General features: G+C 42.1%; 1 protein-coding gene across 3 annotated transcripts; it reads left to right on the top strand.

The window, feature by feature from the left end:
• The first annotated feature begins 925 nt into the window (after window positions 1-925).
• LOC120380559 (ubiquitin-conjugating enzyme E2 variant 1) lies at window positions 926-21,234 on the top strand. 3 transcript variants are annotated; one of them, XM_039498373.1, is made up of 5 exons: window positions 969-1,069; window positions 13,394-13,441; window positions 15,077-15,225; window positions 18,947-19,072; window positions 19,456-21,234. In XM_039498373.1, the coding sequence occupies exons 3-5, from the start codon at window positions 15,181-15,183 to the stop codon at window positions 19,600-19,602; spliced, it is 318 nt and encodes a 105-aa protein (XP_039354307.1). In that variant the 5' UTR covers window positions 969-1,069; window positions 13,394-13,441; window positions 15,077-15,180; the 3' UTR covers window positions 19,603-21,234. The 3 variants fall into 3 exon arrangements, with proteins under 3 accessions (XP_039354306.1, XP_039354307.1, XP_039354305.1); XM_039498372.1 differs by lacking the exon at window positions 13,394-13,441 and having other exon boundaries at window positions 926-1,069; XM_039498371.1 differs by lacking the exons at window positions 969-1,069; window positions 13,394-13,441 and adding an exon at window positions 13,510-13,633.
• Window positions 21,235-24,893: the final 3,659 nt, after the last annotated feature.

The following is a 24,893-nucleotide window of genomic DNA, read 5'->3' as shown; positions in this document are numbered from 1 at the left end:
CTTCCTCCTGTGCTGTGTCGTGTCTAAAATTCAGTTGTAAGCACTATCGGACAGGGAGCTTATGTTTTTAATCCCTGGTATAGGCACATAGGACACATGGGGGGGGTGCAAAATAATACATAACAATAGTATAACCATCATTAACTCTCTTGATAGAGATACTGGCACTGTGATAACCTAGTGTGCCCTATAGATACAGGCTTTGTTCCTCTATATGTGCCAGCTTCACTACCCTATAGACAGGGGTGCGGGAATAGTTTTTATAGTGGGGGTGCTGATGACAGAAACCATGGAAACAGTGTATTTGGTGTTTGTTACTACTTCAAGCCGGGGGTGCAGCAGCACCCCTAGTTCCAGCACCACTGCCTACAGATGCCACTAGGGGTACTATTTTCATCCCAGGTATACTGCTGTGGTACTGTCATCTCCCCTATAGATTCTATACTTGCTCCAGGCTCCCTGGCTACCACTGAAACCTGTCACCATGCAAGGCACTGAATGTAGCCCTATGCACTCCCTTGCCACTTCAAACGTTATTTCTCCTCCCTTGGTATCCTGCTGTTGATTGATTTAGCTCGTTAGACTGACAACACTTGGCAAAGCAACCCACAGCCTTTCCTGTATTTATACCTGCTCCTGTATCTTTTACTTCATACAGCTGATGAAGTGAGTTCTAGCCCATGAAAGCTTATGCCCAAATACATGTGTTAGTCTCTAAGGTGCCACAAGGACTCCTCCTTTTGTTTTGTTTTTTCGTACTAGTTACTGTCAGTGCTCTCATCTCCCCTTCCTCATCTAACGTCCATTGTTCAGAAACCCACACACGGCCCGCCCGCCCGCGGGTCTAATTTCCCACACAAGATATCTGCATCTAGAAATCTCTCTGTCTAGGTCCCCCTGGTCAGCCCCGCCCTCAGGCCCTTTCTTACTGCGCCCGCCTGCACCGCGTCCCGTCCGCCAGCCCCCGGACTCGCTTACCGCCGCACTTCCCGCGTTAAGGTGACGTGGGCGGCAGGGCCGGGCTAGTCGGAGCGACAGCGGCGCAAGATGGCGGCCACCACGGGCTCGGGTAAGCGGGGATCGGGTGGCCGGGCCGGGGAGGAGGGACTCGCCGCCGCAGGAGGCGGGGGGAGCAGCTTGTACCGGAGGCCGCGGGGGTGCCCGGCTTCGGCCCAGCGGGCTCCCGTGAGCGGGGGTTCGCCGGCGGGGCGTGTCTGGGGCTGGAGGGGCGGCGGCTGGGGGCGCTAGGCCGGGGGCCCCGGCGTGAGGGGAGCTGCTGCTGGGGGCCCCCGTGCTGGCGGGCGAGGTTCCGGGGGGAGGGGCTTAAGGCGGAGCCGCCGCTGGGGGGGGTGGAGGGGTAGCGGGGTGAAGGAGGGGCTGCCTTGTGTGCCAGGCTGTGTGTCCTGGGGGGGACACGTTCTGGGGGTGCCGGGCTGGAGGAGGGGCTGCCTTGTGTGCTAGGGTGGGTGTCCTGGGGGGGTTCTGGGGTGCCGGGCTGGAGGAGGGGCTGCCTTGTGTGCTAGGGTGTGTCCGGGAGGGGGGCGCGTTCTGGGGGTGCTGGGCTGGAGGAGGGGCTGCCTTGTGTGCCAGGGTGTGTGTCCGGGAGGGGAGGGGTTCTGGGGGTGCCGGGCTGGAGGAGGGGCTGCCTTGTGTGCCAGGCTGTGTGTCCTGGGGGGGAGGGGTTCTGGGGGTGCCGGGCTGGAGGAGGGGCTGCCTTGTGTGCTAGGGTGTGTCCGGGAGGGGGTTTCTGGGGTGCCGGGCTGGAGGAGGGCTGCCTTGTGTGCCAGGCTGTGTGTCCTGGGGGAGGGGTTCTGGGGTGCCGGGCTGGCGGAGGGGTGCCTTGTGTGCCAGGCTGTGTGTCCTGGGGAAGGGTTCTGGGGTGCCGGGCTGGAGGAGGGGCTGCCTTGTGTGCTAGGCTGTGTGTCCGGGAGGGGTTTCTGGGGTGCTGGGCTGGAGGAGGGGCTGCCTTGTGTGCTAGGCTGTGTGTCCGGGGGAGGGGTTCTGGGGTGCTAGGCTGGAGGAGGAGCTGCCTTGTGTGCTAGGGTGTGTCTGGGAGGGGGGGTTCTTGGGGTGCCGGGCTGGAGGAGGGGGTGCCTTGTGTGCTAGGGTGTGTGTCCGGGAGGGGTTTCTGGGGGTGCCGGGCTGGAGGAGGGGTGCCTTGTGTGCCAGGCTGTGTGTCCCGAGGGGAGGGTTCTGGGGGTGCCGGGCTGGAGGAGGGGCTGCCTTGTGTGCCAGGCTGTGTGTCCTGGGGGGGAGGGGTTCTGGGGGTGCCGAGCTGGAGGAGGGGTGCCTTGTGTGCCAGGGTGTGTGTCCGGGAGGGGGGGAGGGTTTCTGGGGTGCTGGACTGGAGGTGGGGCTGCCTTGCGTGCTAGGGTGTGTGTCCGGGAGGGGGGGTTTCTGGGGGTGCTGGGCTGGAGGAGGGGTGCCTTGTGTGCCAGGCTGTGTGTCCTGGGGGGAAGGGTGTTCTGGGGGTGCTGGGCTGGAGGAGGGGTGCCTTGTGTGCTAGGGTGTGTCCCGGGGGGGAAGGGTGTTCTGGGGGTGCTGGGCTGGAGGAGGGGCTGCCTTGCGTGCTAGGATGGGGTGTTGTTGAGAGGAGGGGCATTCTGGGTTTAGTAGGCTAGAGGAGGGGTGCCTTGTGTACCAAGATGGGTGTCTTTGGGGGAGTAGAGTTCTGGGGGTACCAGGCTGTGGGATGTCAAGATGGTATGCCCTTGATAAAACCAGGCTGGAGGAGAATGGGGATGCCTTGTTCCAAGTTGTGAGGATGTTCTTGGCTGCTTCTCCTTTATCCTCAACGTGATTTCTCTTTCTCAAGTATTCAATCCTACTCTTTTATCACTTCTGAGTATGATATTGTTCCCTGATTAACAGGGTTATTAGAGTAAATCTGAAGTTACTAAGGGAGGGTATACATTGGGAATTTATATTGGCATAGCTACATTGGTCAGCTTGTAAAAAAAAAAAAAAAAAAATCCATATCCCCAAGAGACCTAGCTATGCTGACCAAACCCTCTGTGTAGACAGTGCTAGGTTGACCGGAGAATTCTTCTGTCAGCCTAGCTACCATCTCTTAGGAGGTGGATTACCTACACTCATGGGAGAACCTCTCCTGTTGGCGTAGGTAGTTTCTACACTAGGGACTTGTCTACACTTAAGATGCTACAGTGGCACAGCTGCGCCACGATAGTGCTTCAGTGTAGACGCTACCTACACTGATGGGAGGGATTCTCCCATTGGCGGAGTTAATCCACCTTTCCAAGAGACAGTAGCTATGTCAACAGAAGAATTCTTCCATCAACCTAGCACTGCCTATATGAGGACTTAAGTCGATTTAACTATGCCACTCAGCAGTGTGGAGTTTTCCCACCCCTGACTGACGTAGCTAAACCAAGCTAATGTTTTAGTGTAGATTAGGCCTGAAGCTCTACAGTAGCGCAGCCACAGTGGTTTAAGTATAAATATACTTTGAGACATGACAAATTACAGCACAGAAGGGGGTGGGAGAAATAGAGGAAGGGAGATGTGTGTTGGCTGAATTGAACTGAATCCTGTGTATTTGGGTGCAGTAAGAACAACCATGAGTGAGACCAGATCTACACTAGGAAATTAGGTCGGTATAACTACATTGCATTGGGGTTTAAAAAATCCACACACTTGAGTGATGCAGCTAAACTGACATAACCCCCAGTGTAGACAGCTTCTCCCCTCAACATAACTACCACTTCTCATGAAGGAGTACCACCTATGTGGCATAGGTAGCATGTTCAGTGAAGTGCTATATGGGTGCTGCTGCAGCATTTTAAGGTAGCTCAGCCCTTCGATTCACAGAAGCTATATAAATTGACTTGGGGGAGAATGTTGAGTCAGCTGAAATCTTTGTGGGGAAACTCAAGAAGACATCTCTTCAGCAGTTCATAAAGGAAAAGCTGTCTATATTGTCATTGGTTATGCCTACCAGAATAGTGCATCTCTCCTAAGGTTGAGCCTTTGTCTGTTCTCACTTATCAGGTACTTATTATCTCAATTCTGGGGTAAAAGTTTAAAATGAGGCTTCAGACACTGGCAACTGGATAAAATAACAATGTGAGTTGGGCCCTGCTTTTTCTTTGTTGATGAAGCAATGTCTTGCAGGTCGCTACATATTTGAACACTCTTTTTTTTCTGTCTAATGCTGTGTAGTGAGACCTGAAAACCCCCAAATCATTTTGGTCACTTATTGGGCTAAACTGGTATTGTCTAGATGAAATTAGATGTCTTTGTATTCACTTTTGCAGCGCATAGCTCTTCACAGGGAGGGCCTGACATAATGTCCTTTACAGGCCTAATATATTTCAAAGACTGAGGATTTTGTGGCTTTTAATTTTGTTGTTAATCTGATTCGAAAGGCTAAACAAACTCTACCAGCATTATCTCTTAGTGTAAATAAACTTCTTTACATCCGTAACTAAATGCCTTACATTAAAACTGTAAGAATATTCAAAATCTAGTTACAGATTCTACGGGCATTGTCTACTTAGTTTCTTCAAGTTGAATAATAAAGTCAGTTTCACTTTCAGGTTCTTGCTCCAGTGTTCGATTTCAAATGTTGCATGAGAATAGTTGGTTTAAAATCTCTGTTAAAATGTAAAATTACATATCCATAGGATATGTAATCATAGGACATTCCCCTTTGAAGTAGCAAATGAACAAATCTTAAGATCTTTCTCTTGGGGTAGCCTATTTCCAAAGACAGTTTAAAGTTTATAAGAACAATGGTTGTAAGAATCAAGATTTAAAGGGGGGGAAAACCCTGATGTTATAGCAGTGCAGTAGCTACTGCCATAAAGCTTGTATTTTATGCATCTGTATATAAAAGTTCTCATAATCCTGATGATATCTCTGTTCTGCCACAAATGTGCTGTATATTTCAGGAGACCATGTTGGAACACTCAGTATAAAACATGAAACTGTGATATGACCTCATCAGGCTCTCTCATGTCACTTCATTCTGGCAGCCATATTTTCCCAATAATCCTTTGCAGCTGCTGACTTTTCAATTTATGTTTATCTGGAAGAATAAGGCAAGTGGCTTTCTTTTGAAGCAAGTGCAGATCCATAAATTCACTGTCTGTGTGGACATGAGGGGTTGTGCATGAAGAGATGCAGTAGGAGCTATGCAACCAACATTTCATGGAAACAAAGTCTAAAACTTTCCTTGGTACCTGGCTTCCACATGACATGGCATTGCACTGTAGGCCAGACCTGAACAATCTTAACTAACCAGTAGAATGTGTTTTGATAATGGGTATGTTGCTTCTTCTGGATCACGTTCTATCTCCATGTAATTCTAAAACAGGGGTGGACAACCTTTTCGGCCCGAGAGCCATATCTGGGTAAGGAAATTGTATGGCGGGTCATAAATACTCTCAAAATTGGGGTTGGGGTATGGGAGGGTGTGAGGGCTCTGGCTCTGGGGTGCAGGCTCTGGGGTGGGGTCAGAAATGAGGAGTTCAGGGTGCGGGAGAGGGTTTGGGGTTGGGGCAGGGCGGTGTAGGCTCTGGGGGTGCAGGCTCTGGGGTGGGGCTGGAGATGAAGGGTTTGGGGTGCAGGAGGGTGTTCTGGGCTGGGACCGAGGGGTTTGGAGGGCAGGAGGGGGATCAGGGATGGGCCGCAGGGGTGTGGCTCGGGGTGCAAGCTTTGAGCGATGCTTACCTCAAGCAGCTTCTGGAAGCAGCAGCATGTCCCCCCTCCGGCTCCTACGCGGAGGCATAGCCAGGTGTTTCTGCTGCGCGCTGCCCCGTCCACAGGTGCTGCCCCTGCAGCTCCCAATTGTGATTCCTGGCCAATGGGAGCTGCAAGGGTGGTGCTTGAGGCGGGGACAGCGTGCCGAGTGGACCCCCCTGGCTGCCCCTATGCGTAGGGCTGGAGAGGGACATGCTGCTGCTTCTGGGAGCCATATGGAGTGGCCTCCGACCATGCTCCCCAGCTGGAGTGCCGGAGCGGGGCAAGCCCCAGACTCCGCTCCCAGTCGGGAGCTTAAGGACCAGATTAAAACGGCTGGTGGGCCGGATGGGGTCAGGGAGCTGTAGTTTGTTCTAAAAGCTCTGCTTTATTGGCTCTTGTGGTATTGAAAGTGGAGCGCTTGTACTTTAGGTAATATATGGCTAGAGGGGGAAAAAACGGTGCAGGAACTTTGCATGTCAGTAAAGAGCATGTACTAATGGTTATGTTCAAGTTTAAATTGCTGCTGGTAGGATGTTGTGTACCTTAACTACTTTTGGCAAAAACTCTTAAAATTCGTATGTAACTTTTTTAACATGGTATGGGAATTCCGAGACTTTGCCCTAACCTCTAATTGTGGAACCTTGGAATATAGGCCAACAACTTAATTTAAATACAACTTTGGGCTTTGTTCAGTTGGTAAATGAAGCAACTGTTTGTTGCTGGTAATAGATCCTGCCATGTGGCCAACAATGCAGTTTTTAGACTCATTTTCAGTAATGTTACAGTGACACTGTAATACTGTTGGTAATGTACACAGTTGATACCGGAAGCTTCATAAGTGTAGTCTTAAGGGTACAACAAGGACCTGGGAAATGAGTCTCTTGGGGTTTTCTGTTTGTTTTTTTTTCCTTTTGATTTACCATGGGGCTTTTTGACAAGCAACTTATATCTTATTACAAAATCTACTTTACTAGTACTTGTTTCACAAAATCCTTGTGAGGTATGCATGTTTATTTGTAAAGCACTTGGATATCTTTGAATGATATCTGTAGCATATAGTGTTTCAGTAAAAGAACTTAGGAGACCAGCCACTTCCTCTTTAACAAAAATACCCAATTTCTCATCTAAAGACAGCACTGTTCCAGAGGATTGGATGGTAGCAATTGTACCTAATATTTAAAAAAGGCTCCAGGGGTGATTGAAAGAATTACAGACCAGTGAGCCTTACATCTACATCTAAGAAATAGGTTGAAACAGTAATTAAAAATTGAATAATAATGTTTCTGAAATATCTTGATATAATACGGTCTAACCAGTATGGTTTCTGCAAAGGAAGACACACTTTTATATCTCAGAATTTTTTTAATGTGTGAATAAAGAATAACTGGTTGAACTTCTTATTTTTAAAAAAAACAGGAGTACTTGTGGCACCTTAAAGACTAACAAATTTATTTAAGCATGAGCTTTCGTGAGCTACAGCTCACTTTTCGGATGCATAGAATGGAACACACAGACAGGGGATATTTATACATACAGAGAACATGAAAAGGTGGAAGTATGCATACCAACAGGCAGAGTCTAATCAATTGAGATGAGCTATCGTTAGCAGGAGGAAAAAAACTTTTTGAAGTGATAATTAAGATGGCCCATAGAAGGTGTGAGGAGAACTTAACATAGGGAAATAGATTCAATTGGTGTAATGACCCAACCATTCCCAGTCTTTGTTTAACCCAGAGTTAATAGTATCTAGTTTGCATATTAATTCAAGTTCAGCAGTTTCTCTTTGGAGTCTGTTTTTGAAGTTTTTTTGTTGCAAAATTGCCACCTTCAAGTCTGTCACTGAGTGGTTAGAGAGGTTGAAGTGTTCTCCCACTGGTTTTTGAATGTTATGATTCCTGATGTCAGATTTGTGTCCATTTATTCTTTTGCGTAGAGACTTATTTTTAGACTTTCAAAAGGCCTCTGACGAGGTCCCTCATAAGAGACTACAGAAAAAGTCATGAGGAGAACAGCAAAGTGTTATAATGGATCAAAAACTAGCTATTAGACAGAAAACACTGGGATTAATTGGCCAACTTTCATCATAGCAAAAATTTTAACAGCAGGGTACCTCAAGGTTCCATTTTTAGGTCCAGTGTCATGTAGTAAACTTATTAATGAGATGAGAAAGGAGGTAATCTGCAGATAATAGAGAGTTACTTAGTCTAGTCAAGACCAGAGAGGACTGTGCAGCACTTCAGAGGGAGCTAACCAGATTAGGTGAATGGGCACCAAGATTGCATATGAAGTTCAGCATTGCTAAATACAAAATAATACACACTGGAGGGGAAAAAATAAACTACTCATACAGCTTACAAAGTTCTGATTTTCCTGAGTTAATACAGTTTGGGATTCTAGACTTCGTTGCAGATGAGTTAAGGCAGTTAAGATCTCTGCCTAATACGCTGCTATAGTTAAAATCAAAGTGTTAGGATGCATAAAGAATAGGATGGAGAATAATATCGAAAATACTATGCTATCATATAAATCAATAGTGTGGCCTCATCTGGAGTACTGTGTGATAGGAATACTATCTCAAAAAAGGATTTTGCAGAGTTAGTGAAGGATGACAAGTGATACGGGTGTGGAAAAATTCATATGAAGAGATTGAAAAGAAAGGAAATGAATAAGAGGGGACACAATAAATGTACATAAAAAAGGGGTGTGGAGAAGGTAGGTTGGTAGCTTCTGTTCTTCCTGTCTTGTAACACAAGAACCTAAGGTCCATTCAATTAAATCCAAAGATGGCAAATTTAAAACTGGTAAGAGAGTGAGTTTTTTGTGCAATGCATAACTGGCCTGTGGAATTCATTGGCGCTGGATGTTGCTGATGCCAAGAAGTTAGTAAGATTCAAAAAGGGATTAGACATGTATCTGGATAACAAGAATATCCAGAATTATTATAGTTAATGCTAAGTGACTTTGAGCTTCATGGTTTAAGCCAATCTCTAACTACTAGAAAGCAAGATGAGATCTAGCATGGACAGCAAATTATCCCTCATCTACCTACAGTAGGTTTTTTACAACTTCTTCAGAAGCATTTGGTGTTCGTTACTGAACTAGATGGACCTTGGGCTGATCCAGTATGGCAGTTCCTGTGTGCTTATAAGAAACCTGATATTAAACTGACACAGGATTTTAGCTAAAAATTAAGTTTTGTATCATATTTGCTCTAATCTGCTGGCGTGAACTTCCTGCTGTTTTAAATTAATCTTAATATCCAGATAACACTTGCATTTTATTTTATAATTGAGTACAAAAGGATCAGCTATTTAGAAGCTTTTTTTTAATCAAAGGGATTAATTTCAGAAATTCTAGCAGTACTTAAGGAAATATATATATATTTTTTTGGAAAGTGGAAGTTTGAGAGAGAATGTTGAACTCAACATCACCAATATTCTTGTTGCATATTAAAAACAAATATTTTTGTCTCATAAGAGTTGGTGTAAGTATTTTCCCCAAAATATTAGTTTTGAATGACTTTTTTTAGTATAATAAATTGTAGCTGTTATGGCTTGTTTCACAGTTTAAAAACTAAGAAACAATGTTGACATTGCCACTGTCTAATTTGTACTACAAAGTTTTCTTTAGTTTGAGACCTCTTTAATGGAAATGCAAGTCTCTAAGCAATTTTAGGGCTTGTGTACACTACAGGTTATTACGATATAACTTATGTTGCTCAGGGGTGTCAGTAAGCCATCCCCCAGAATGACGTAAGCTACACCAACCCAAACGCTGGGGTAGACAGCAGTATGGGTATGTCTACACTACCTACCGGATTGGCGGGTAGTGATCGATCTGTCGGGGATCGATGTATCGCGTCTCGTCTAGACACAGTACATCGATCCCCGAACGTGCTCCCTGTCGACTCCCGAACTCTACCAGGGAGAGAGGTGGAAGTGGAGTCGACGGGGGAGCGGCGGCCGTTGATCCCGCACCGTGAGGGCATGAAGTAAGTCAATCAAAGTCGATCTAAGAGGTGTCGACTTCAGCTACGCTATTCTTGTAGCTGAAGTTGTGTATCTTAGATCGATTTTCACACACACACACACACACACCACGACCCCCCACCCGGTGTAGACCAGGCCTTCGTCAGCGGGCTAGTGGCTCTCAGGGAGGTGCTTTTGTTATGCCTCCAGGAGAGCTGTCGGCAGAGAGCGTCTTCACCAGACACGCTACAGCGGCGTAGCTACACCACTGTAGCGCTTCTAGTGTGGGCTAGTCCTTAGTCTAATTTGCAAGGAATGCACTTTAGTATAAAATTATGCAACTAGCACTTTATCTTATTCAGAAGTATTTCATAGGGTTTGGGGACTGGTTAAATATCTCAGTACAAGTCAGTTTCTGTTGTCTTGTTTGAGTACAATGACATGTAAGGGCAACATATGAACTTTAAATTTCCTGGCTTCTTACAGTTTGTCATAACCAAAAGCCTTTAATCAAACACTAAATATTGCATCACTTCAAAAGTATTCTGAGGACAAACTTCTGCATCTAAAAGAGTACTTAATTGTGTGATTGTTGGAAAATCTAGCATTTAAAAATAGTTCCAAAAAAGAACTGCAAAAGAATACTTGGAGCAGATATAATTAAGGCTGTAATATCAAACATAACATGGAAAGTAATTTAAAACATTTTTTTGCTAGCTGTTTTGTGTATTTAGGTACAAAAGATAAGTTATGGTTGAAAGATGTGATTTCACTTAGGCTAGTTTAAATCTGGAGTTATTACTGATGTCAAAGTTAAAATTGGTATGAGAGATCAGAATCTGATAGGTTTCCTCTTTTAAATTAGTTACGTAAAATTATCCTTGACAGAACAAGGACTTGTTTTTGTTAGAGTTCCTAATTACTGAAATATATTAGCCATAAATTCTTGTGCTTTATCCCTTACAGTTGAAATAAATCCGTATGTGCCAAAAGATAAATGCTTGTATCTTAACTCCTCTGTAGAAAGAAAAGCCAGAGATGTAATCTTTCATTGTCATGCCAATGTAAAACTAACTCTTTACTCTGAAGGTTTGATTCTGTGCATATTGAAATCAATGGTAAAACGCCTTTTGACTTTCAGGGTACAGCATCTGTCCGTCAAAGTATTTTGACCATTTCGTTGTATCAGAACCTAGTAGCGCTGCTAAAGTACTTTGGTGCTTCCAAAATGCACCCTGTTTTTGAAAAGTCTTTACTTCTGTAAAACATACTGTGCGCTTCAATTTGGTTGTACAAGTTCTGAATCTGGTATCATTTAAATTATATAACTGAAATTTCTTAAGTTGGGAAAGCTCAGAAAAGCAGAGTAATGGACTTTATTTTTTTTTTCTTCATCAAATATACATTTGTTTGTGTGACTTATTTGAACTACTTTAAGTGTTTTTAATTAAACTAAAAACACTTAAGCCATGTCTACACTACCCGCTGAATTGGTGGGTAGTAATCGATCTATTGGGGATCGATTTATTGCGTCTCATCTAGATGCGATAAATCGATCCCTGAATCGATGTCCGTACTCCACCTCGGCAGGAGGAGTAAGTGGAGTCGATGGGGGAGCCGCGGCAGTCGATTTACCTGGCCATCCTCACGGCGGCAAGTCGAACTAAGATACTTCGACTTCAGCAAAGTTGCGTATCTTAGATCAATTCTCCCCCTTCCCCCCCACCCCGTGTAGACCAGCCCTTAAAGTATCAAGGCTTTCTGTGCTCTAACTTGTAATACTGTACCTCAGCCTGACAAGATGCAAGAGGTCTAAGAGTTAACATATGCCCTGTTAATTTTTTTGTATTTAAGTGGTTTGCTAGGAGTTGAATTTTGGAATGTTTTAAGACCCTTTTTCAAACTAGGACTTTCGTATATCTGCCTGGAAGCATATTTTTCTTTCTTAATACAAAAATTATCTTAGATTCTGACTGACAGGATTTTTTGCTTTATCAGTCTTCTGCATCCTTAATTTATCCTGTTGTGCCTGGGTCTGGCAGGTCATTGTTGGAAGGCAACTTAAAATCTGGGATGACTTGATAGATTATTACTTTTAGTCTGCTGCTGCTGCTTGGGAATTCTGAGGAGCAAAGGCGCTGTATCACTTAGCACTTGAAATGCTATCTTCATAACCATAAGGCTAGCAACTCTTCGTTAGGAACTTGAGATCTATAGAAATAAGGCTTCTCCACTTATGGCTGGCAAGTGGATTTTTTTTTCCGATCCCCACTGTAAAACTAAATGTCCTTCATGGGGTTTGTCAGAGGTAGTAAACAAAACTCTAAGATTGAGGCCGGGTGTGTACAAATTACTCAAGACCTAAAATTTATATCCAGTTTATAAACCCATGAAACTGGAGATTTAACATTCAGTGCTGCTATAGTTAAGTCTCTAGCAGGTTCACTGTGGTAATCTTTCTCCTTTTGCTCTGAAGTTTATAATATAATAATTTCTCTTTGGACTAGTTCCATGAGGTCTGCAGGCAGTAAACTAAGATGATGTAGATTTTTCTCCTACCTTTTGTGTCATAATTTAAATGAAATTTGAAGCTGCTGCTCAGAGTATTCTGGATCATAAAGAATTGGCTAAATTAAAATTTATAATCTGAAGCCTGTTTTGGTGATGTAGTTATTAAAACTTGGACTAAACTACTTATTTCTTCTGTATTCTGTTTTTGTATTGAAGGGCTGTTAAAGCAAACAGGTTTGTTTTGTTTGTGTTGTCAGTCTCCATAACTACACTTAATAAAAAAAATTATGCAGGTATTTGCCATATGTGGAAAATGTAGATGACTCACTCTTGAGTCAGCTGGTGTAGGAATACTTTTCTGTCATAGAACTTGCCCCGGATTTAGCTTGCAAAAGTAACTTGGCAAATACTGAATATGCACAGAACAGATAAGAACATATTTTAGGATGTATGATTGGATAACTAACAGTTTTCTCGTCTTCCTACTCTTTCCTCATCCCCTCATTAAATTCACAAATTGATCTTCATCAATTTGTATGTTTTTTTTGAACTTCATTCAAGTACCAGGTTAGGACCAAACTTCCACAGATGCTGTATGCTTTAGCATGCAGACGGAAGATGCCTTTGTACAGGCTGTACTAGGGTAAGACACTGATTTCCCCCCCTCAGCCCCGAACAGGGGTTTTCCAGTTTTTTTTTATATAGTGTGAAATCAACATTTTGATAGTGCCTCATGGACCCACCTCTTTGCAGTTGTGACACTTGCAACTAACAAAATTCTGTAGCAGTAATACTAAGTGTTTGTTTTTAGCCTTTTTTCTTTTTTTTTCTCTCATGTGATACAGCAGTTAGGAAGAAGGAAGCCCTATGACCAGCCAGCTCTCTCTGGACCACCAGCGATCCACAGACTAGTTTACTTGCTGCTCTTCAATCTTTTATTTCTAGGAGCCTTGCTATTCATTGCTCTGACTCATTCTGAATCAGAGTATTTGGAAGAGCCCTACAACAATGTTGCCATCTGTTTCCATAAGAACTTATATTAATATCATACATACTCTCCCTCACGCCTGATTAAGGTTTCAAAGTCCAGCACACTCAGGTTAGGAAATGATGGAGTTAATGTTGCCGTTTGAACTTTAGTTTGACTTTCCTGTGCATTTACATTATGATAGTCTTTAATCAAATGATCACATACTGCTTTCTTCCCACAGGATTCCTGCCGTATTCAGTGCACAGAATTGATGGTGCTCACTGACTGGGTAGCTATTCAATATTTCCTTTTATCCTTGTCAGTATGTGGCTCCAAGCCTTACCACAAACCATCCAAACCTTGCACTGAATACAGAACTAACTTCATCTTGGGCTCTTCTGTGGTGTCTGCATATCTTAATGAATTATTTTCATACCACTCAGTGAGATGAGGTGGTGGTATTATCCCTGCTTTACAGATGGTGAGTTGAGGCGGAATGATATTAAGGCCAAATTTGTCAAGTGTTATAATTTTAGATGCCCAATATGAGTCAACTGACAGGTGTGTGTCCAGGTTACTTGGCATTCTTATGTCAGTTCAAGGGTTTGGATTTTTTTGTTTTTTAATGTATATTGTAGAGGTTTGAGGATTAGGACTTTGATTCCACAACAAAATCAGAATTGGCATTCAGTCCCTTTTAGGTTTCTGAGACACTTGAGGGAGACTTTAAAGACACTAAAGTTGTCCTACTCTGAGCACTCTCATGCAATGTGACAACCCTTCCAGGTTCTCAAGCAGTCAAACGAGATATTTTCAAGGCTCTTGCTTTGCCTGTTCCCTCGTGTCATGTACTAGAGATGTTTCTTGAGCACTAGATGAGCTTATTCATCACTGAGAACATTTTAGTCCCATAAACAGAATGTCTGTTTCTTCTATGCTAACCAACAGGTGAGGCTGGAGAAGGGGACTAGGCATTCTCTTCAGTCATATTGCATGTTATGCAACTATTCAATAGTTAACCTTTTGGTATTTCTGTAAACAAAAATTTCTTGAGAAGGTCAAGTGGAAAATAACTCCATTAGCATTCTCTGTCCTATCAATGCATCTTTGTTTCTCTTAGGACTGTTCTTAAGCATGTGCTGTGAGCAAATAAAAGAACATGACAGAGAATAGGATTTATTCAGGATTCTTAATGGCTGTGACTTGGTCTTGAAGGGAGAGTCACTTAGCCTCTCTGTGTCTTAGTTCCCCACCTGTGAAATGGTACTGATAATGGTTCCCTACCTCACAGAGGTGTTGTGGCATAAGTTTGTTAAAGATGGTGAGGTGCTCAGATATTACAATTTTGGGGGCCCACATAAGTACTTTAGCTAGATCTTGCACTGATGAAGTCCACTAAAATTAATTTCAAATTAACTTGTTATTGTTACAAAACAGATTGATTTGCTACTTTTAAAAAGCTCTGGAAAGATTCATAGATGTCCAGGCTCTTACAAAATGTTGTAGCGTCTACCTTTTATCTTCTAAATCAAATGGACATGAAGTAGGAAGATAGACTATAAGGAAGCAGGAAGTAAATATGCTGCTTACATCTCTGAATACACAGAGGTCCTCTTCCTCCTCTGGCTGTATGCACTAATGCAGAGCCTAGCTGCCTTGGCTCACTAGCATGATTTTTGTATCCTCCCCCCTCCCCCCCCTCCCCAAAAAAAGACGACTCCTTGTTTCCACTTACTTTTATATTTAATGTCTGATCTTGTATCTTCCTCACACCATGAAAATACTGCCACTCAGAAATATTGCTGTTTCTCAAGGTTTTGGTCTAAATGTTTTGACATAGGATTATCAAAAGTAGCAGTCCAATTATCCAGTCTTATATCACTGCCAAATACTCTCAGTTCAAAGTTTTTCTGATTCTTTTTAGGAGTAAAAGTTCCTCGTAATTTTCGACTGTTGGAAGAACTTGAAGAAGGTCAGAAAGGAGTAGGAGATGGTACAGTTAGCTGGGGTCTTGAAGATGATGAAGATATGACACTTACAAGATGGACAGGAATGATTATTGGGCCTCCAAGAGTAAGCATCAACTTTCAGATATAAATGCCAGCGTCACTCAAAATTCTGCTTTCCTCTCCTTTTTTTTTTCCCTTGCAGACATTCTCATGCATGTATCTGAGTGGGTACGTGTATGCAACCAGATTCATTTGGCATATAAGTTGGGGTTGATATGCCAGTATATCTTTCTGCTTATGACTTTAAACAATGCTAATACCTTGTAATTGATTAGCTCTGTTACACAAGTGACGTTCACATTTACAGATTAATTTACACAGTAATTTTCTAGTGTCCTGTAGCCCTGAATTACAGCAAAGTCTCAAAGCCTTTAAGAGTTAAATATGGAGCTAATACTGGTAATATCTCACTAGCCAGTCCTTCTATATTAACATATTTTGCCTTAGTTCAGTTCAGTTTTGGTCATCGCTTTAGGGAGTTTCTTGAGGATTTGGGGGTGGTGGTATTTCTATTGCAGCAAAACTTTAAAGTTTTAAAGTTTCAGCTAACTCAGAAAACTCTTATTAGAATTTGAGATTCTAGCCATAAACTAAATTGTGCTTTTGACTTTATCACCTGTCTCCCAATCTGCGTATTTAATATGCCTCAGAGTGGCTTTTTATAATGCTACCATGCTCTTTACAGTAATACTGCAGCTGGAGAGTATCTGTCCTCCTGTTTAGAGAGGTTAGTAAAAAGGACATCTTGATGATAGCAGTACGGCTATGTTATCACTATGTGTGAGACAAATAATTAGGCTTAGTGTTTCCGTATCATTTGATATTTTCAAAGTACCTTACGTACTAACCTCATGGTCTTGCAGTCTGAAACCTACAGTGGTGACAAGCTTAGTATCTCATAGCTAGTCCAAAACATGGCTGCTATGATGGTTCTTCAGAGCTATGGTCCATGTCACTACACTCTGGCTGTAGTGGACAAATTGGACTAATTTATTTGGGCAGGAACGTTGTTGATGTCTCTACAGTGGGGTGAGCCCCTTTAGGCCTCTAGGCCCTACCATCTATGGAATGTCCCCATAGGTGACTCCTTATCAGTTAGTGATTGGTTTCTGCTGTGTCTCATGAGGCTTTCTGTACTTTTTAACAATATAGAAGGATAATGTAACTATATGTTCTCATCCATATGTCATATCCTTTTTTTAATCCTATTAAACTCTTGGCCTCTACTTTGCAGTAGTAAATTCCACATGTCTTTTATGCATTATGTGTATCTTAAAACAAAAACACACACAAACCCTTCCTCATCGCTCTTGCGGCCTTCCAGTTTCACTGACTATCCCCTTGCTCTTTTGCTATGGAAGAATAAATGTGAGTGCCTATTACCTTCACTATATTAAGTAATCCCAGTCTTTTCAACCTATCATTATATGGAAGCCTTCAGGTGCTCTCATTGCCTATATCTGCACCTGTCTATTTGTAGCCATTTCTGAGATAGGGTGACTGTGACCAAACATAATACTCCAGCTGAGGGTTTACCATTCAATTAGAGACAAATCAACTTAGTGCAGACTTTGTTTTGACACTTGAGGTGTTCTGAGAGAAGGTCTTCCATGAAGATTTGGGGATAAATGGTGTGCCAACCTCAATGTTGGCTGTAAATATTTTTATTGACTATAGACACCTACATGATCCTATCTTTTAGTACTTGTCATTCAACGTCTTGTATTAAACAAATATTTAAAAAGAGACTGAAATCTGCACACACCTGTGTGCTTTTACCATAGAAGTGTTGTCATGGGAGCAAAGTACAGTGAAGTGATTCTGATGTCAGAATTGTGTAGGATAATCCAATCTGTCTAGAGGTGACAACTTTTTGCCTCGGTTCACAGTTATCTTCTGTTTTTCGCCTTTCCTGTCTGACACCTTTTAAAAAAATCTCTCCCACCAAATCCATTAGAAAATCCTGCTCTGCATAACTGACCACTGGATGTCACTGTTGCATAGAAAGACGGCTGCAAATGCATTTGTGCGTGTACCTGTCTGTGAATACAGTGACTCTTACTTGAGTTTCAAACTGGCAGGTTCTAGTTTACTAGTAACAGATATGTATATGCGTCTGTCTCTTTACTCTAAATCTTGTAATAGATCATATCCCAGTGCTTGCTGGCCACTTTCTCAATCTGTCCTTAGTCAAATTGCGCCATAATTGTGAAGAGATTACACCTTAAGCATGTGTTTACATTGGGGAGAGCTCTCTCAATGTAAAATCCTAGCGGAGACAAGGCATAAGTATTTTTTACCTCAATGTACCTACACAAGAATGACCATACTGTGTCAAACCAATGGTCCAGCTAGCACAGTATCCTGTCTTCCATCAGTGGCCAATACCAGATTATTCAAAGGGAATGAACAGAACAGGACAATCATGAAGTGATCTGTACCCTGTTGTCTTGTCCCAGCATCTGGCAGTCAGAGACTTAGGGACACCCTGAGCATGGGGTTGCATCCCTTACCATCTTGGGTAGTGGCTATTGATGGACCTGTCCTCCGTGAACGTACCTACTTCTTTTTTTAATCCATTTGTAGTTTTGGCCTTCACAACATCCCCTGACTGTGCATTGTGTGAAGTAGTTCTTCCATTTGTTTGTACACCAAGGTTATTCCCCAGGTTGGCGGTATACAGTTGATTTTGGTTAGCTGTGTTAAAGTAAAAACTGCCTGTGGCTTATCTCCAGTAGGATTTTACATAGAGAGCCCTCTGTGTGAAAACACACAGCATTATGTTTGAGTGCCCGTATGCTTGCATGTGACAGAACTTGTAGTTTTTGAGCCATTCTCGTCTCTTGGCATTCAGAGCCATGTTGACTCGACAGGAATCTGTGCTCAGATTTCCCAGTCTGGAGACTTTCTGATCTATCCTTGCCTCCCCTTTGTGGCTTTCTGTCATGCTCCCTTCATTGTTACCTTTTACAGCTGGAATCCCTCCCTGACCCAGTCTACCATGTGAACACTTAAAACTCCTGTAGTTTCTGGTTAGCTTCCCCCTCCCCTCCCCCCTACTCCATTAGTTGTCCTAATTCCTCTCCCCACTGTCTTAAATCATCTTTAAAAATTGCAAAGCAACAAGATATATTCTTCAGTCCCTGTACATTTTGTTATGTCCTCCTTTCCACATGTTTAGCTAGATTGTAAGCGCCTCAGGGTAGGGACTGTCTTATGTCTGTAAGGCACCAGCACAGTGTAATTGCTATGAAAAATAATAATCCTTTGATTCCTGGTCTGAGGATGGGGAGTGACCCGTGAATGTATTGTGATTTGGAGCATTCTCCTTATCTCCCCACAACTCTCACTTCGGCGAGTTATGAATACGGTGCAAAAATCGAGGTCTAGCTATAGTTTTTACAGAAAATTGGGTTTAAATAGCTGGCTAATATAAATAATATAAAGCATTGGTTTCATTTCCGAGGTAGTCTAGCCCATTGAACCTACAATTCAAAACTGCATATGCCTTTGAATTGCCTAGTATGAAACTGAAGTCTATGGAGAGATACTGGATTACTTCACTCTAAATTAATCTCCAAGCAGGGATGTCGGTTATATTCCATAATCTGATCAATAGATGATAGTTTAAGTATTGGTGTGAATTTTTCTGGCAATTTTCAGAGTGTAGCTTAGCAAATGTGAAAACATCCGCCATGTGTGTCGCACTTAAACTTTGTGTCCCTGATGACTATTGTAATTGAGTGATTCTAATACTGCCTGACACAGATGTTCCTCTCTTCCAGACAATTTATGAAAACAGAATATACAGCCTTAAAATAGAATGTGGGCCTAAATATCCAGAAGCACCTCCATTTGTAAGATTTGTAACAAAAATTAATATGAATGGAGTAAATAGTTCTAATGGAGTGGTAAGTTGTTTTGTTTTTTTCCTGTTTGTTAACATGGTTTAAACATTGAGCGTTAATTTGAACCTACATCTTTACTCAGGTGTTTCTTAACAAAATACTTTGCTCTCTTTTTGAGTAGTGGAAGAGGGGAGGTGTAAAGTAATTGTCATCAAATATGTTTCAGTAATTTAAAGATATTGCTAACAGCTCCTCTCTTTTGCCTTAGCAGCACTCAGGTTGTTACACAGTATGAGCATTTATTAAGCTTGAAAGGAAACGAAACATATGTTAATTTTTTCAAACTTGCTGGCAGTAACTTGATTAAAAACCACCATGTCTGATAAGCAGCTATATTTTTTGGACTCCGAGGACTGACAGGAGTGGTGTTTTTTGTCTATTTTTAGGTGGATCCCAGAGCCATATCAGTCCTAGCAAAATGGCAGAATTCTTATAGTATCAAAGTTGTTCTGCAAGAGCTTCGGCGTCTAATGATGTCTAAAGAAAATATGAAACTTCCTCAGCCACCTGAAGGACAATGTTACAGCAATTAATTTAAAAAACAAAAACAAATCATGCCCCTTTATTCAATTTAAGCTGTCTTCATTTTCCACAGTAGTAAATTTTCTAGATGCATCTTGTAGACCTCAAAGTACTGGAAAGGAAGGTCCCATTCAAAGGAAGTTTATCTTGAGATACTGTAAATGATACTAATTTTTCATTTGAAATATAAGTTGTGCTATAACAAATAATCCTGTCATGCGTAACCACTGTCCACATTAGTTGAACTTCTGGTATCAAGAAAAGTCTATTTAAATTTATTACTGTCAAGACCAGTGTGGCACATTTTATTCAACTGTGAAAACATATATCACACAATCACCTTGCTGTGTGTTTGGCCTGGGTTGTTTTTTTTTTTTTTTTTTTTCCCTTTCTCTGTCTTTTGCAATAGAGTTGAAGCTCAGGGCTATTTATTAGAATAGACACAAAGGTTTTAGCTTCCAGGACTATGCTGGGCTTTGTGGACTACTAATGGGGATGTGTGCTAACCTCAATCATCCCTCCCTTTGTGCTATCTCTAGTAAAGGCTGAATGTGACTGTGGTTGGTTTTATTTTTTAAGTTCTAGTAATGTAGGGCAGGCTTTTCTTCTTCCCTTTGGCCAAGGCACAGATTGTATTCTCTTCCTTCCCCCCCTCCCCCCAATAACATGGGCCTTGGGTGAGAGATTCAGGGTTTTTTCAATCTTTCCTCTCCCCCATCTTCCTAGAGGGGGTGCTGCTTTATTTTTGCCCCTTTTGTGACTCTTCTCCTTACCCCTGGCCAGTGGCCAGCAGGGGAAAGTGTTTGGGCAATCACCTGACCTGTCCCCTCATGCTTGTTGTTTTGTTTTTGCAATGAATTTAGTCTTCACCAGCCTGGGAAACAAGAGTATCTATTCTGCTCGCAAACTTGGATCTCCCTTGCCCCCATGGCACTGCTGCCACACCGCCAAGCTGGCCATGGCTGATGTTATTAGATAGGCTTTTGACATGGTGAAAAGCGTGGTAATTTACCAGGATTGCTTGGATTTGCTAGCTGCCAAACTTTAATGGGGAAACTCTGCATGTAGAAATTCTAAACACACACTCCAATACAACCAGTCAAATTTCGGTGCTTCAAAATTGACCTGAGGCTGTTAACTAATAAACAGTGCACTTACTTTTGGCCCTTTTTAAAGACCTGACAATTAGAGACAAATCAACTTAGTGTAGACTTTGTTTTGACACTTCAGGTGTTGTGAGAGAAACTCTTCCACGAAGATTTGGGGATAAATGGTGTGCACAGCAGATTAGAGAGAGACCTTACTGGCAATGCTTCCTGGCAAATCACTGCCCTTTCTGACTTACTGTTTTGGACCACAAACTGCTGATATGTGGATGCAAGCTTAAATACAAACAACCTAGTGTGTCCTAAGTTTTATGACAAATTCAGTGTTTGTGTAAAAAAACCCACACTTTAAAGCAGTGGCTATCAAATCAATGAACAATTGATGTTTCCATTAACTCTTTTGAGGAAAATATTAGTTGTAAGGATTTAACATCCTCTGTAATTAAAGTTTAACATAACAGTATTCCATAAGCAGCCTTTTTATTGTATCAGACCATTGCCTGATTTTAATATAATAAAAAGTGTGCATTAATATGACAAGGCTTTAATTGTATTTATGTTTAGAATTTTGATCACTTAGGGAAATCTTGAAATGTTTTGGAGTATCTTGTTACAGATCATAATATGGTGATCTGATTTAATAGTAAAATGTGAAAAATTTTGCGTATAACGTAATGTTGTGTGGTGAAAGAAACAACTGTCCTGATTTGAGTGTGCTGCTGCCTCCTTGAGAGTACTGTGTAAAGGAGGATTTTACATGAGTCGCATCAGTGTGATGGTTTAGGTTAAAGCCAGACCCAAAATAATTGGAGTGTCCTTCCTGTGATGATCTTAAGGAACAGCTGAAATAGAAACTCCTTCAAACAGAAAACTTCTACACTGGTGCCTACCACAATGGCCTCATTTGCTGCAGTCTCTCTGAGAGAATGAAATCCAGGCATTGCAGCCTGTTCTGTTCTACTATCTGTATGGCCACAAAAGGAAGAAAAGGTGAGGGGGACTCAAAGCTGGAAAGTCAATTAGTCAGATTCATTCCCATCATAAGATTTTGTCCTCTCTGTAATAGTGTATTCTGCAAAGCTGGATTTCTGTTCAGAACTTCATATCCCCTATTTTTATCTGCGATTTGGTATTTCTGGCTATGAAGAGAGCCTTCTTTGAAAGGGAAAAATTAGATATTGCTTGTGAATTCACCTTAAAGTCTTAGGGTACTGGGCTCTTTTTGTGTGAGTGGGGGGGGGGAGGTAGGATTGTACGGGGAAAGGGGTTATGTTCATATGTGTTTTGGTTTGAAATACTCACCATATGGTGAAGCAGAAATTATCTTGTAAAATGTGGAAACAGTATTGGGACTAGTGCTACATCAGCTTGTAATGTTTATTTCAAAGACCTTGGCATCTAAAATTATTTTAAATGGAAAGCAGAAGGGTGGCTGATTATTGTGCTTCTTGACACCAGTACTGTTTTTTAAGATTGCAAAGGTAATATCCTATATAACATGGACAAGGCTTAGTTGAGGGCCTTAATACCTTGAGTAATCAACTTTTCAAATCCCACAAACTTCTGACAACAGGTAGCATATAAAGGTTAGGATATTCCGGGTCCTGAACCCTGGTCCACACTAATTTTGAAACTGTGCTAGGAACAGTCATGCTTAAACACAACTTAAATGGTACTATCATGGAGACAAGTTGCTGAGGAAAGGACTTAATGTGTATTTAAAACCTTCATTGGGAGTATTTGACTTTTTTTTGAGAGGTCAACAGAACAGCATACCAGTATTCCAATCTAAGTCAAAGATGATCTGAATCCAAATCACTGAGATGTGCATCCACTGCAGATGATGTATAAATTGCCCTGGTGGAACAGACCCAACAGTCCATTGCCTGTTGTCAGACAGCAAACCTAGTATAGATATCTCAGAGGTAGGGAGAGGAAACAACTCTGTGTCACATCTGCCTGGTTGTTTATTTTACCACCTTTGGAAGGAAGGAGTGTGGGGTTTCTGCTTGACCCTTTCAGGTAATTGATTTGTGTCCTGAAATATCTCTCCTCTTAAATGAAAGCTCTAGAGAGAAAAGGGGTAGAATAAGAACAGGGTATCAATTGGAAATCAGAACTTGGCCCTGTTGGCCATCACTTGTCTTGAATGCATGCTGCTTCGCCTGAGATCAGTGGGAGCAGCCTGCACGACTGAGTGGGATTTGACCCTAAAAGTGCTTCCCTTGACAGCCCTTTAATTTTTAGCTGCACTTCACAACTAAACATTCTATATGTTTTATATATAATCACTTTCAGCAAGTACAGTCCTACCAAGAAATTTCCCATTTCCACTCTTGAGTGGCCTTAGAACGAGGTGTTATACTCATGCCTACACTGCATTTTATAACCCACAACAGTGAATTTCATAGCCTAGGTCTACAGACTCAGACTCAAGCTTTGGTGCTAAAAACAGCAGTGTAGGCGTTGAAGTTCGGGCTTAAGCTTTGAAACCTGGGGACAGTGGTGAGCTTCAGAGGCCAAGCTTCAGTCTGATCCGCAGCCTCTACACGGCTGTTTTTAGACCTGTAGTGTGAGCCCTGAAAACGTGTGTCCATCCTGAGACTCGCTGCCTTAGTATGGTAACACCTCTTTCTGTGGCCACTCAAGCAGGAGAAATTGGAGGTTTCTTGGGAGACATACCCGCGGTTACTTAAATAGCATTCAGGCAGTAGAGGGAGCTAGCTAGCTTTACATCACTTTTCTCTGAGCAAAGTGCAGACGCTGTTTAATTTAAATGCTAAATCTTTCTGTGGAGCCACTTCTCCTGTATTTCTTGTATTGATTTAAGACTTTAGCAGCCTGTTCAGCATGATGGCTTCCACATGGTCCAGAAGTGGACAGTTATATGTGACACTGTAGTTTGACATTATTTTTCGAGGGGACAAATCAGTGCTGCAATGAGATTTTTATTAATTAAAACTGTCTTCTTCCTCTGTAATTAAGCAAAGCCACGGGACTTATTTGTGCTTTTTCTGTATCTCTTGCTCCTGCTGTAACTTTTTAGATGTAAATTTTTTATCACTATTAAGTGATTTAAAAAAAAAAAAGACTAGGCATATTTTTAAATTAACATCTTGCTGCTTCTTCAGAGAACACATGCTAATTAAAAATGTTAATTTGATATTTTTAGGTGGCTACTTTATCCATTTCTCTCACCTTGGATAATGATAAATTTAATATTCACTTTCAATTTCTGATTCTCATGCACTAGAACAAAACTGCAGTATTAAAGTTGCCTGGAAAGGATCTGATTTAAAGAAGAGAGAGAACCTTTTCCCAACAGAATTTAAAATACGTGGGTCTTGGGTTTTGTTTCATTTGTATTTAAAAAAAAAAGGTGAGGGGCAAACAGACTTTATGCACATTTGGGGAAAGTTTATGGATATCTTGTTTATAAACATTTGGTAATCTCTGATCTGCTGTGAATAAATTAAGTGAATTATTAAAACATGCTTAGAGAATTGGTGGGCTATATTTTTACTTATTTATCAAGTAATTGCATAATAGCACATTACTTATTAGATTGCAAAGTTACCATCGTCATACTTATAAATTTATTAACATAATAGCACTCTACAAACAAAAGGACAAAGTTCCTACTCTAAAGAGCCTAGATCCTGCAATGAGCATTGTAGCAGTAGACTAGACTCCTCTGCCTGCACAGAGCCCCCTTGGCTCAGGGTCCACATAGTGCCCATTTTGGGCCTGAGGCTTGAAATAAGAACAAGCCTTTTGAGCCTATGAGTCAGACACGGCCATCTATTGCATAGAGCACAGGCCCAGCAGCCAGGCAATTCTGAGTTGTAAGCCAGACCCTGCCACTGACTTGCTGAGGATCAGCTGAAGTTTGTTGCCATTTATCATGCATACCCATGAGTACTGTATAAATAAATATTAAGCTCTGTCCCCATTTTATATAGATGGTCAAACTGAGGCATAGAAGTGCTTAGGTAACTTTACCATGGCCACTCAGCCAGACAGTGGCAGAGGAGCCAGAGAATGCAAGGGTGACAGTGATAGTCCTGTGTTTGTCTTTACTAAGCATGCTTTTCCCCCCACTAGCAGCGAATGTGATATACAAGATGGGAGAGACCGATCAGCTTTATCCAAGAGTGAGCTACTCAGAAGCTATTGTCTGTAGCAGAGTGGCACCT

This window comes from Mauremys reevesii, linkage group 13 (assembly GCF_016161935.1).
Source record: "Mauremys reevesii isolate NIE-2019 linkage group 13, ASM1616193v1, whole genome shotgun sequence".
NCBI classification, from domain to species: domain Eukaryota; kingdom Metazoa; phylum Chordata; order Testudines; family Geoemydidae; genus Mauremys; species Mauremys reevesii.
Note: the sequence above shows the minus strand (reverse complement) of the source record. Positions and strands in the feature narration are given on the sequence as shown.